At 60.6% G+C, this 14,212-nt stretch overlaps 1 protein-coding gene across 3 annotated transcripts in view; it reads left to right on the top strand.

Moving 5' to 3' along the window:
- The window catches only part of TTF2 (transcription termination factor 2), a 211,803-nt gene that overhangs the window by 17,351 nt on the left and 180,240 nt on the right, over positions 1 to 14,212 (top strand). For all 3 annotated transcript variants that reach the window (XM_073668754.1, XM_073668750.1, XM_073668751.1), the window contains 2 exons: positions 8,580 to 8,737; positions 8,826 to 8,907. In XM_073668754.1, the coding sequence (XP_073524855.1) occupies positions 8,580 to 8,737; positions 8,826 to 8,907 (240 nt within the window). The remainder of the gene's footprint in view (positions 1 to 8,579; positions 8,738 to 8,825; positions 8,908 to 14,212) is intronic.

Here is a 14,212-nt window from a genome sequence, read left to right as displayed (position 1 = left end):
GGGGCGGGGTGCGCGGCATTGTGGGGGCGGGGTGCGCGACATTGTGGGGGCGGGCTGTGCGGCATTGTGGGGTGTGCGGCATTGTGGGGGTGGGGTGTGCGGCATTGTGGGGGCGGGGTGCGTGGCACTGTGGGGGTGGGGTGTGCGGTATTGTGGGGGTGGGGTGTGCGGTATTGTGGGGGTGGGGTGTGCGGCATTGTGGGGGTGGGGTGTGCGGCATTGTGGGGGTGGGGTGTGCGGCATTGTGGGGTGTGCGGCATTGTGGGGTGTGCGGCATTGTGGGGGTGGGGTGTGCGGCATTGTGGGGGCGGGGTGTGCGGCATTGTGGGGGCGGGGTGCGCGACATTGTGGGGGCGGTGTGCGTGACATTGTGGGGGCAGGGTGCGTGGCACTGTGGGGGTGGGGTGTGTGGTATTGTGGGGGTGGGGTGTGCGGTATTGGGGCGGGGTGTGCGGCATTGTGGGGGTGGGGTGTGCGGCATTGTGGGGTGTGCGGCATTGTGGGGGCGGGGTGTGCGGCATTGTGGGGTGTGCGGCATTGTGGGGGCGGGATGTGCGGCATTGTGGGGGCGGGGTGTGCGGCTTTGTGGGGGCGGGGTGTGCGGCTTTGTGGGGGTGGGGTGTGCGGCATTGTGGGGGCTGGGTGCAAGGCATTGTGGGTGGTGTGGCATTGTGGGGGCGGGGTGTGCGGCACTGTGGGGGCGGGGTGAGCGGCACTGTGGGGGCGGGGTGTGCGGCATTGTGGGGGCAGGGTGTGCGGCATTGTGCGGTGTTCGGCATTGTGGGGGCAGGGTGTGCGGTATTGTGGGGGCAGGGTGTGCGGTATTGTGGGGTGTGCGGCATTGTGGGGGCGGGGTGCGCGGCACTGTGGGGGCGGGGTGTGCGGCATTGTGGGGTCGGGGTGCGCGGCACTGGGGGCGGGGTGCGCGGCATTGTGGGGGTGGGGTAGGCGGCATTGTGGGGGTGGGGTGCGCGGCATTGTGGGGGCGGGGTGTGCGGTATTGTGGGTGGGGTGCGTGGCATTGTGGGGGGTGGGGTGCGCGGCACTGTGGGGGTGGGGTGCGTGGCATTGTGGGGGGTGGGGTGCGCGGCACTGTGGGGTTGGGTTTTCGGCATTGTGGGGGGTGGGGTGTTTGGCATTGTTGGGGGTGGGGTGCGCGGCACTGTGGGGGTGGGGTGTGCGGCAATGTGGGGTGTGCGGCATTGTGGGGGCGGGGTGCGCGGCATTGTTGGGGCGGGGGGCGTGACATTGTGGGGGTGGGGTGTGCGGCATTGTGGGGTGTGCGGCATTGTGGGGTGTGCGGCACTGTGGGGGCGGGGTGTGAGGCACTGTGGGGGCGGGGTGTGCGGCATTGTGGGGTGTGCGGCGTGCGCGGCACTGTGGGGGCGGGGTGCGCGGCACTGTGGGGGTGGGGTGCGCGGCATTTTGGGGGTGGGGTGTGCGGCACTGTGGGGGCGGGGTGTGAGGCACTGTGGGGGCGGGGTGTGCGGCATTGTGGGGTGTGCGGCATTGTGGGGTGTGCGGCGTGCGCGGCACTGTGGGGGCGGGGTGTGCGGCATTGTGGGGGCGGGGTGTGCGGCATTGTTGGGGCGGGGGGGCGTGGCATTGTGGGGGTGGGATGTGCGGCATTGTGGGGGTGGGGTGTGCGGCATTGTGGGCTGGGGTAGGCGGCATTGTGGGGGTGGGGTGTGCGGCATTGTGGGCTGGGGTAGGCGGCATTGTGGGGGCGGGGTGCGCGGCACTGTGGGGGTGGCGTGCGCGGCGTTGTGGGGGTGGGGTGCGCGGCATTGTGGGGGTGGGGTGCGCGGCACTGTGGGGGCAGGATGCGCGGCATTGTGGGGGTGGGGTGCGCGGCATTGTGGGGTAGGCGGCATTGTGGGGGTGGGGTGCGCTGCATTGTGGGGGCGTGCGGCAATGTGGGGGCGGGGTGCGCGGCACTGTGGGGGCGGGGTGCGCGGCATTGTGGGGGCGGGGTGTGCGGCATTGTGGGGGCGGGGTGTGCGGCATTGTTGGGGCGGGGGGGCGTGGCATTGTGGGGGTGGGGTGTGCGGCATTGTGGGCTGGGGTAGGCGGCATTGTGGGGGCGGGGTGCGCGGCACTGTGGGGGTGGCGTGCGCGGCGTTGTGGGAGTGGGGTGCGCGGAATTGTGGGGGTGGGGTGCGCGGCACTGTGGGGGCAGGATGCGCTGCATTGTGGGGGTGGGGTGCGCGGCATTGTGGGGTAGGCGGCATTGTGGGGGTGGGGTGCGCTGCATTGTGGGGGCGTGCGGCAATGTGGGGGTGGGGTGCGCGGCAATGTGGGGGCGGGGTGCGCGGCACTGGGGGCGGGGTGCGCGGCACTGTGAGGGCGGGGTGTGCGGCACTGTGGGGGCGGGGTGTGCGGCATTGTGGGGGCGGGGTGTGCGGCATTGTGGGGGTGGGATGTGCGGCATTGTGGGGGTGGGGTGTGCGGCATTGTGGGCTGAGGTAGGCAGCATTGTGGGGGCGGGGTGCGTGGCATTGTGGGAGTGGGGTGCGCGGCATTGTGGGGGTGGGGTGCGCGGCATTGTGGGGGTGGGGTGCGCGGCATTGTGGGGGCAGGGTGCGCGGCATTGTGGGGGTGGGGTGCGCGGCATTGTGGGGTAGGCGGCATTGTGGGGGTGGGCTGCGCTGCATTGTGGGGGCGTGCGGCAATGTGGGGGTGGGGTGCGCGGCAATGTGGGGGTGGGGTGCGCGGCACTGTGGGGGTGGGGTGTGCGGCCTTGTGGGGTGTGCGGCATTGTGGTGGCGGAGTGCGCGGCATTGTTGGGGCGGGGGGCGTGGCATTGTGGGGGTGGGGTGTGCGGTATTGTGGGGGCGGGGTGTGCGGCATTGTGGGGGCGGGGTGTGCGGCATTGTGGGGGTGGGGTGCGCGACATTGTGGGGGCGGGGTGTGCGGCATTGTGGGGTGTACGGCATTGTGGGGGTGGGGTGCGCGACATTGTGGGGGCGGGGTGTGCGGCATTGTGGGGTGTGCGGCATTGTGGGGGCGGGGTGCGTGGCACTGTGGGGGTGGGGTGTGCGGTATTGTGGGGGTGGGGTGTGCGGTATTGTGGGGACGGGGTGTGCGGCATTGTGGGGGTGGGGTGTGCGGCATTGTGGGGGCGGGGTGTACGGCATTGTGGGGATGGGGTGTGCGGCATTGTGGGGGTGGGGTGGGCGGTATTGTGGGGGCGGGGTGTGCGGCATTGTGGGGGTGGGGTGTGCGGCATTGTGGGGTGTGCGGCATTGTGGGGGCGGGGTGTGCGGCATTGTGGGGGCGGGGTGTGCGGCATTGTGGGGGCGGGGTGCGCGGCATTGTGGGGGCGGGGTGTGCGGTATTGTGGGGTGTGCGGCATTGTGGGGGCGGGGTGTGCGGCATTGTGGGGGCGGGGTGTGCGGCTTTGTGGGGGTGGGGTGCGTGGCATTGTGGGGTGTGCGGCATTGTGGGGGCGGGGTGTGCAGCATTGTGGGAGCGGGGTGTGCGGCATTGTGGGGTGTGCGGCATTGTGGGGGCGGGGTGTGCGGAATTGTGGGGGTGTGGTGTGCGGCATTGTGGGGGCGGGGTGTGCGGAATTGTGGGGGTGGGGTGTGCAGCATTGTGGGGGCTTGGTGTGCGGTATTGTGGGGTGTGCGGCATTGTGGGGGCGGGGTGTGCGGCATTGTGGGGTTGGGGTGCGCGTCATTGTGGGGGTGGGGTGCGCGGAATTGTGGGGGCGGGGTGCGCGGAATTGTGGGGGCGGGGTGCGCGGCATTGTGGGGGCGGGGTGTGCGGTATTGTGGGGGCGGGGTGTGCGGCATTGTGGGGTGTGCGGCTTTGTGGGGGCGGGGTGTGCGGCTTTGTGGGGGCAGGGTGCGCGACATTTTGGGGGCGGGGTGCGCGGCATTGTGGGGTGTGCGGCATTGTGGGGGCGGGGTGTGCGGTATTGTGGGGGCGGGGTGTGCGGTATTGGGGGGGCGGGGTGTGCGGCATTGTGGGGGTGGGGTGTGCGGTATTGTGGGGGCGGGGTGTGTGGCATTGTGGGGGTGGGGTGTGCGGTATTGTGGGGTGTGCGGCATTGTGGGAGCGGAGTGTGCGGTATTGTGGGGTGTGCCGCATTGTGGGGGCGGGGTGTGCGGCTTTGTGGGGGCGGGGTGCGCGGCATTGTGGGGGTGGGGTGTGCGGTATTGTGGGGGCGGGGTGTGCAGAATTGTGGGGGTTGGGTGTGCGGTATTGTGGGGTGTGCGGCATTGTGGGGGCGGGGTGTGCAGAATTGTGGGGGTTGGGTGTGCGGTATTGTGGGGTGTGCGGCATTGTGGGGGCGGGGTGTGCAGAATTGTGGGGGCAGGGTGCGGCATTGTGGGGGTGGGGTGTGCGGTATTGTGGGGGCAGGGTGTGTGGCATTGTGGGGGTGGGGTGTGCGGTATTGTGGGGTGCGCGGCATTGTGGGGGCGGGGTGCGCGGCATTGTGGGGGCGGGGTGCGCGGCATTGTGGGGGCGGGGTGCGCGGCATTGTGGGGGCGGGGTGTGCGGCATTGTGGGGGCGGGGTGCACGGCATTGTGGGGGCGGGGTGCGCGGCATTGTGGGGTGTGGCATTGTGGGGGTGGGGTGTGCGGCATTGTGTGGTGCGCAGTATTGTGGGGGTGGGGTGTGCGGCATTGTGGGGTGCGCAGTATTGTGGGGGTGGGGTGTGCGGCATTGTGGGGTGCGCAGTATTGTGGGGGTGGGGTGTGCGGCATTGTGGGTGTGGGGTGTGCGGCATTGTGGGGGCGGGGTGCGTGGCACTGTGGGGGTGGGGTGTGTGGTATTGTGGGGGTGGGGTGTGCGGTATTGGGGCGGGGTGTGCCGCATTGTGGGGGTGGGGTGTGCGGCATTGTGGGGTGTGCGGCATTGTGAGGGCGGGGTGTGCGGTATTGTGGGGTGTGCGGCATTGTGGGGGTGGGGTGTGCGGCATTGTGGGGGCGGGGTGTGCGGCTTTGTGGGGGCGGGGTGTGCGGCTTTGTGCGGGTGGGGTGTGCGGCATTGTGGGGGCGGGGTGCGCGGCATTGTGGTGGGTGTGGCATTGTGGGGGCGGGGTGTGCGGCATTGTGGGGGCAGGGTGTGCGGCATTGTGGGGTGTGCGGCATTGTGGGGGCAGGGTGTGCGGTATTGTGGGGTGTGCGGCATTGTGGGGGCGGGGTGCGCGGCACTGTGGGGGCGGGGTGTGCGGCATTGTGGGGTCGGGGTGCGCGGCACTGGGGGCGGGGTGCGCGGCATTGTGGGGGTGGGGTTGGCGGCATTGTGGGGGTGGGGTGCGCGGCATTGTGGGGGCGGGGTGTGCGGTATTGTGGGGGTGGGGTGCGTGGCATTGTGGGGGGTGGGGTGCGCGGCACTGTGGGGGTGGGGTGCGTGGCATTGTGGGGGGTGGGGTGCGCGGCACTGTGGGGGTGGGTTTTCGGCATTGTGGGGGGTGGGGTGCGTGGCATTGTTGGGGGTGGGGTGCGCGGCACTGTGGGGGTGGGGTGTGCGGCATTGTGGGGGCGGGGTGCGCGGCATTGTTGGGGCGGGGGCGTGGCATTGTGGGGGTGGGGTGTGCGGCATTGTGGGGTGTGCGGCATTGTGGGGTGTGCGGCATTGTGGGGTGTGCGGCACTGTGGGGGCGGGGTGTGCGGCACTGTGGGGGCGGGGTGTGCGGCATTGTGGGGTGTGCCGCATTGTGGGGTGTGCGGCGTGCGCGGCACTGTGGGGGCGGGGTGCGCGGCACTGTGGGGGCGGGGTGCGCGGCATTGTGGGGGCGGGGTGTGCGGCATTGTTGGGGCGGGGGGGCGTGGCATTGTGGGGGTGGGATGTGCGGCATTGTGGGGGTGGGGTGTGCGGCATTGTGGGCTGGGGTAGGCGGCATTGTGGGGGCGGGGTGCGCGGCACTGTGGGGGTGGCGTGCGCGGCGTTGTGGGAGTGGGGTGCGCGGCATTGTGGGGGTGGGGTGCGCGGCACTGTGGGGGCAGGATGCGCGGCATTGTGGGGGTGGGGTGCGCGGCATTGTGGGGTAGGCGGCATTGTGGGGGTGGGGTGCGCTGCATTGTGGGGGCGTGCGGCATTGTGGGGGCGGGGTGCGCGGCACTGTGGGGGCGGGGTGCGTGGCACTGTGGGGGCGGGGTGCGCGGCACTGTGGGGGCGGGGTGCGCGGCATTGTGGGGGCGGGGTGTGCGGCATTGTGGGGGCGGGGTGTGCGGCATTGTTGGGGCGGGGGGGCGTGGCATTGTGGGGGTGGGATGTGCGGCATTGTGGGGGTGGGGTGTGCGGCATTGTGGGCTGAGGTAGGCGGCATTGTGGGGGCGGGGTGCGCGGCACTGTGGGGGTGGGGTGCGCAGCATTGTGGGGGTGGGGTGCGCGGCATTGTGGGGGTGGGGTGCGCGGCATTGTGGGGGCAGGGTGCGCGGCATTGTGGGGGTGGGGTGCGCGGCATTGTGGGGTAGGCGGCATTGTGGGGGTGGGGTGCGCTGCATTGTGGGGGTGGGGTGCGCGGCAATGTGGGGGTGGGGTGCGCGGCACTGTGGGGGTGGGGTGTGCGGCATTGTGGGGTGTGCGGCATTGTGGCGGCGGGGTGCGCGGCATTGTTGGGGCGGGGGGCGTGGCATTGTGGGGGTGGGGTGTGCGGTATTGTGGGGGCGGGGTGTGCGGCATTGTGGGGGCGGGGTGTGCGGCATTGTGGGGGCGGGGTGTGCGGCATTGTGGGGGTGGGGTGCGCGACATTGTGGGGGCGGGGTGTGCGGCATTGTGGGGTGTGCGGCATTGTGGGGGTGGGGTGTGCGGCATTGTGGGGTGTGCGGCATTGTGGGGGCGGGGTGCGTGGCACTGTGGGGGTGGGGTGTGCGGTATTGTGGGGGCGGGGTGTGCGGCATTGTGGGGGTGGGGTGTGCGGCATTGTGGGGGCCGGGTGTGCGGCATTGTGGGGGTGGGGTGTGCGGTATTGTGGGGGTGGGGTGTGCGGTATTGTGGGGGCGGGGTGTGCGGCATTGTGGGGGTGGGGTGTGCGGCATTGTGGGGTGTGCGGCATTGTGGGGGCGGGGTGTGCGGCATTGTGGGGGCGGGGTGCGCGGCATTGTGGGGGCGGGGTGTGCGGTATTGTGGGGTGTGCGGCATTGTGGGGGTGGGGTGCGTGGCATTGTGGGGTGTGCGGCATTGTGGGGGCGGGGTGTGCGGCATTGTGGGGGCGGGGTGTGCGGAATTGTGGGGTGTGCGGCATTGTGGGGGTGGGGTGTGCAGCATTGTGGGGGCTTGGTGTGCGGTATTGTGGGGTGTGCGGCATTGTGGGGGCGGGGTGTGCGGCATTGTGGGGGCGGGGTGTGCGGCATTGTGGGGGCGGGGTGTGCGGCATTGTGGGGTTGGGGTGCGCGGCATTGTGGGGTTGGGGTGCGCGGCATTGTGGGGGCGGGGTGCGCGGCATTGTGGGGGCGGGGTGCACGGCATTGTGGGGGCGGGGCGCGCGTCATTGTGGGGGCGGGGTGCGCGGCATTGTGGGGGCGGGGTGTGTGGCATTGTGGGGGCGGGGTGTGCGGTATTGTGGGGGCGGGGTGTTCGGCTTTGTGGGGGCGGGGTGTGCGGCATTGTGGGGTGTGCGGCTTTGTGGGGGCGGGGTGTGCGGCTTTGTGGGGTGTGCGGCATTGTGGGGGTGGGGTGTGCGGTATTGTGGGGGCGGGGTGTGCGGCATTGTGGGGGTGGGGTGTGCGGTATTGTGGGGGCGGGGTGTGTGGCATTGTGGGGGTGGGGTGTGCGGTATTGTGGGGTGTGCGGCATTGTGGGGGCGGGGTGCGCGGCATTGTGGGGGCGGGGTGTGTGGCATTGTGGGGGTTGTGTGTGCGGTATTGTGGGGTGTGCGGCATTGTGGGGGCGGGGTGTGCAGAATTGTGGGGGTTGGGTGTGCGGTATTGTGGGGTGTGCGGCATTGTGGGGGCGGGGTGTGCAGAATTGTGGGGGCAGGGTGCGGCATTGTGGGGGTGGGGTGTGCGGTATTGTGGGGGCAGGGTGTGTGGCATTGTGGGGGTGGGGTGTGCGGTATTGTGGGGTGCGCGGCATTGTGGGGGCGGGGTGTGCGGTATTGTGGGGTGTGCGGCATTGTGGGGGCGGGGTGCGCGGCATTGTGGGGGCGGGGTGCGCGGCATTGTGGGGTGTGGCATTGTGGGGGTGGGGTGTGCGGCATTGTGTGGTGCGCAGTATTGTGGGGGTGGGGTGTGCGGCATTGTGGGGTGCGCAGTATTGTGGGGGCGGGGTGCGCGGCATTGTGGGGTGCGCAGTATTGTGGGGGTGGGGTGTGCGGCATTGTGGGGTGCGTGGCATTGTGGGGTGTGCGGTATTGTGGGGGGGGTGGGGTGCGTTGCATTGTGGGGTGCGCAGTTTTGTGGGGGTGGGGTGTGCGGCATTGTGGGGGTGGGGTGCGCGGTATTGTGGGGGTCTCCGTCTGCTGCTGTTGGTGGGAGCAGCCTCTGTATTTCCTGCCCCCTTACTGCTGGAGAACTACAACTCCCGTCCCTTGAGACCTGTTGTGTGTTGTGATCTTGTGCCCCCCGGTATGATCTGTGCCCCCCGGTGATGTACCGGCTGACGTCCTCTGTGCCCGCCGCAGTGACCCCTCAGTGGCAGAGTCTGTACGGCGGTCGGATGACAGAGGAAAAGCTGTTTGCTGTCAGAAATGCAACCAGCGACGCCATCGACCATCTGCACAAGAGCCTGGAGAGCTGTCCGGACCCCGAGAGCAACGCAGAGGACCCCCGAGGACTGAAGGTGACACCTCACACCCCACCCCCCGCACCGCCGACATCACTGCATCACCAGCGAGGCCTCAGGGTCACATCACATCTTCATATTTCAGGTCCCGCTGCTCCTGCACCAGAAACAAGCCCTGGCCTGGCTGCAGTGGAGGGAGACTCAGCGGCCACAGGGAGGGATTCTGGGTAAGTGGCAGCCGCTGCCCCACAGTGCTGACTCCACCTGATAACGCAGGGTGGGCAGCAAAATCATAGGGCTCCAGTACTGTATATACAGCCACCACTAGAGGGAGCTCACTGCGTACAGATGTATACAGCCACCACTAGAGGGAGCTCACTACATACAGATTTATACATCCACCACTAGGAGGAGCTCACTACATACAAATTTATACAGCCACCACTAGAGGGAGCTCACTGCGTACAGATGTATACAGCCACCACTAGAGGGAGCTCACTACATACAGATTTATACAGCCACCACTAGAGGGAGCTCACTACATACAGATTTATACAGCCACCACTAGGAGGAGCTCACTACATACAGATTTATACAGCCACCACTAGAGGGAGCTCACTACATACAAATTTATACAGTCACCACTAGAGGAAGCTCACTACATACAGATTCATACAGTCACCACAAGGAGGAGCTCACTACATACAGATTTATACAGCCACCACTAGAGGGAGCTCACTACATACAGATTTATACAGCCACCACTAGAGGAAGCTCACTACATACAGATTTATACAGTCACCACTAGAGGGAGCTCACTACATAGAGATTTATACAGTCACCACTAGAGGGAGCTCACTACATACAGATTTATACAGTCACCACTAGAGGGAGCTCACTACATAGAGATTTATACAGCCACAGCTAGAGGAAGCTCACTACATACAGATTTATACAATCACCACTAGAGGGAGCTCACTACATACAGATTTATACAGCCACAGCTAGAGGGAGCTCACTACATACAGATTTATACAGCCACCACTAGAGGAAGCTCACTACATACAGATTCATACAGTCACCACAAGGAGGAGCTCACTACATACAGATTTATACAGCCACCACTAGAGGGAGCTCACTACATACAGATTTATACAGCCACCAATAGAGGGAGCTCACTACATACAGATTTATACAGCCACCACTAGGAGGAGCTCACTACATACAGATTTATACAGTAACCACAAAGAGGAGCTCACTACATACAGATTTATACAGTCACCACTAGGGGAGCTCACTACATACAGATTTATACAGCCACCACTAGAGGGAGCTCACTACATACAGATTCATACAGTCACCACAAGGAGGAGCTCACTACATACAGATTTATACAGTCACCACTAGGGGAGCTCACTACATACAGATTTATACAGTCACCACTAGGAGGAGCTCACTACATACAGATTTATACAGCCACCACTAGAGGGAGCTCACTATATACAGATTTATACAGCCACCACTAGAGGGAGCTCACTACATACAGATTTATACAGTCACCACTAGGAGGAGCTCACTACATACAGATTTATACAGTAACCACTAGAGGGAGCTCACCACATACAGATTTATACAGCCACCACTAGGAGGAGCTCACTACATACTGATTTATACAGCCACCACTAGAGGGAGCTCACTGCATACAGATTTATACAGCCACCACTAGAGGGAGCTCACTACATACAGATTTATACATCCACCACTAGGAGGAGCTCACTACATACAGATTTATACAGCCACCACTAGAGGGAGCTCACTACATACAGATTTATACTGCCACCACTAGAGGGAGCTCACTACATACAGATTTATACAGCCACCACTAGGAGGAGCTCACTACATACAGATTTATACAGCCACCACTAGGGGGAGCTCACTACATACAGATTTATACAGTCACCACTAGGAGGAGCTCACTACATACAGATTTATACAGCCACCACTGGGGGGAGCTCACTACATACAGATTTATAAAGCCACCACTAGAGGGAGCTCACTACATACAGTTTTATTCAGTCACCACTAGGAGGAGCTCACTACATACAGATTTATACAGCCACCACTAGGGGGAGCTCACTACATACAGATTTATACAGTCACCACTAGGAGGAGCTCACTACATACAGATTTATACAGCCACCACTAGAGGGAGCTCACTACATACAGATTTATACATCCACCACTAGGAGGAGCTCGCTACATACAGATTTATACAGCCACCACTAGGGGGAGCTCACTACATACAGATTTATACAGTCACCACTAGGAGGAGCTCACTACATACAGATTTATACAGCCACCACTAGGGGGAGCTCACTACATACAGATTTATACAGCCACCACTAGGGGGAGCTCACTACATACAGATTTATACAGCCACCACTAGAGGGAGCTCACTACATACAGTTTTATACAGTCACCACTAGGAGGAGCTCACTACATACAGATTTATACAGCCACCACTAGGGGGAGCTCACTACATACAGATTTAAACAGTCACCACTAGGAGGAGCTCACTACATACAGATTTATACAGCCACCACTAGAAGGAGCTCACTGCATACAGATTTATACAGCCACCACTAGAGGAAGCTCACTACATACAGATTTATACAGCCACCACTAGAGGGAGCTCACTACATAAAGATTTATACAGCCACCACTAGAGGAAGCTCACTACATACAGATTTATACAATCACCACTAGAGGGAGCTCACTACATACAGATTTATACAGTCACCACTAGGGGGAGCTCACTACATACAGATTTATACAGTCACCACTAGAGGGAGCTCACTACATACAGATTTATACAGTCACCACTAGGGGGAGCTCACTACATACAGATTTATACAGTCACCACAAGGGGGAGCTCACTACATACAGATTTATACAGTCACCACTAGGGGGAGCTCACTACATACAGATTTATACAGTCACCACTAGAGGGAGCTCACTACATACAGATGTATACAGTCACCACTAGGAGGAGCCCACTACATACAGATTTATACAGCCACCACTAGGAGGAGCTCACTACATACAGATTTATACAGTCACCACTAGAGGGAGCTCACTACATACAGGTTTATACATCCACCACTAGAGGGAGCTCACTACATACAGATTTATACAGTCACCACTAGAGGGAGCTCACTACATACAGATTTATACAGCCATCACTAGGAAGAGCTCACTACATACAGATTTATACAGCCACCACTAGGAGGAGCTCACTACATACAGATTTATACATCCACCACTAGAGGGAGCTCACTACATATAGATTTATACAGCCACCACTAGAGGGAGCTCACTACATACAGATTTATACAGCCACCACTAGAAGGAGCTCACTACATACAGATTTATACAGCCACCACTAGGGGGAGCTCACTACATACAGATTTATACATCCACCACTAGAGGGAGCTCACTACATATAGATTTATACAGCCACCACTAGAGGGAGCTCACTACATACAGATTTATACAGCCACCACTAGAGGGAGCTCACTACATACAGATTTATACAGCCACCACTAGGGGGAGCTCACTACATACAGATTTATACAGCCACCACTAGAGGAAGCTCACTACATACAGATTTATACAGTCACCACTAGAGGGAGCTCACTACATACAGATTTATACAGCCACAGCTAGAGGGAGCTCACTACATACAGATTTATACAGCCACCACTAGAGGGGGCTCACTACATACAGATTTATACAGCCACCACTAGAGGAAGCTCACTACATACAGATTTATACAGTCACCACTAGGGGGAGCTCACTACATACAGATTCATACAGTCACCACAAGAAGGAGCTCACTACATACAGATTTATACATCCACCACTAGAGGAAGCTCACTACATACAGATTTATACAGCCACAGCTAGAGGGAGCTCACTACATACAGATTTATACAGTCACCACTAGAGGGAGCTCACTACATACAGATTTATACAGCCACAGCTAGAGGGAGCTCACTACATACAGATTTATACAGCCACCACTAGAGGGGGCTCACTACATACAGATTTATACAGCCACCACTAGAGGAAGCTCACTACATACAGATTTATACAGTCACCACTAGGGGGAGCTCACTACATACAGATTCATACAGTCACCACAAGAAGGAGCTCACTACATACAGATTTATACAGCCACCACTAGAGGAAGCTCACTACATGCAGATACATACAGTCACCACAAGGAGGAGCTCACTACATACAGATTTATACAGCCACCACTAGAGGGAGCTCACTACATACAGATTTATACAGCCACCAATAGAGGGAGCTCACTACATACAGATTTATACAGCCACCACTAGGAGGAGCTCACTACATACAGATTTATACAGTAACCACAAAGAGGAGCTCACTACATACAGATTTATACAGCCACCACTAGAGGGAGCTCACTACATACAGATTCATACAGTCACCACAAGGAGGAGCTCACTACATACAGATTTATACAGTCACCACTAGGGGAGCTCACTACATACAGATTTATACATCCACCACTAGAGGGAGTGCGCCACATACAGATTTATACAGCCACCACTAGGAGGAGCTCACTACATACAGATTTATACAGTAACCACTAGAGGGAGCTCACCACATACAGATTTATACAGTCACCACTAGAGGGAGCTCACTACATACAGATTTATACAGCCACCACTAGGAGGAGCTCACTACATACAGATTTATACAGCCACCACTAGGGGGAGCTCACTACATACAGATTTATACAGTCACCACTAGGAGGAGCTCACTACATACAGATTTATACAGCCACCACTGGGGGGAGCTCACTACATACAGATTTATAAAGCCACCACTAGAGGGAGCTCACTACATACAGTTTTATACAGTCACCACTAGGAGGAGCTCACTACATACAGATTTATACAGCCACCACTAGAGGGAGCTCACTGCATACAGAGTTATACAGCCACCACTAGAGGGAGCTCACTACATACAGATTTATACATCCACCACTAGGAGGAGCTCACTACATACAGATTTATACAGCCACCACTAGAGGGAGCTCACTACATACAGATTTATACAGCCACCACTAGAGGGAGCTCACTACATACAGATTTATACAGCCACCACTAGGAGGAGCTCACTACATACAGATTTATACAGCCACCACTAGGGGGAGCTCACTACATAGAGATTTATACAGTCACCACTAGGAGGAGCTCACTACATACAGATTTATACAGCCACCACTGGGGGGAGCTCACTACATACAGATTTATAAAGCCACCACTAGAGGGAGCTCACTACATACAGTTTTATACAGTCACCACTAGGAGGAGCTCACTACATACAGATTTATACAGCCACCACTAGGGGGAGCTCACTACATACAGATTTATACAGTCACCACTAGGAGGAGCTCACTGCATACAGATTTATACAGCCACCACTAGAGGAAGC

Source organism: Phyllobates terribilis, unplaced genomic scaffold, assembly GCF_046119375.1.
Source record: "Phyllobates terribilis strain yellow unplaced genomic scaffold, ASM4611937v1 Scaffold_2__4_contigs__length_985480577, whole genome shotgun sequence".
Taxonomy (NCBI): domain Eukaryota; kingdom Metazoa; phylum Chordata; class Amphibia; order Anura; family Dendrobatidae; genus Phyllobates; species Phyllobates terribilis.
Note: the sequence above shows the minus strand (reverse complement) of the source record. Positions and strands in the feature narration are given on the sequence as shown.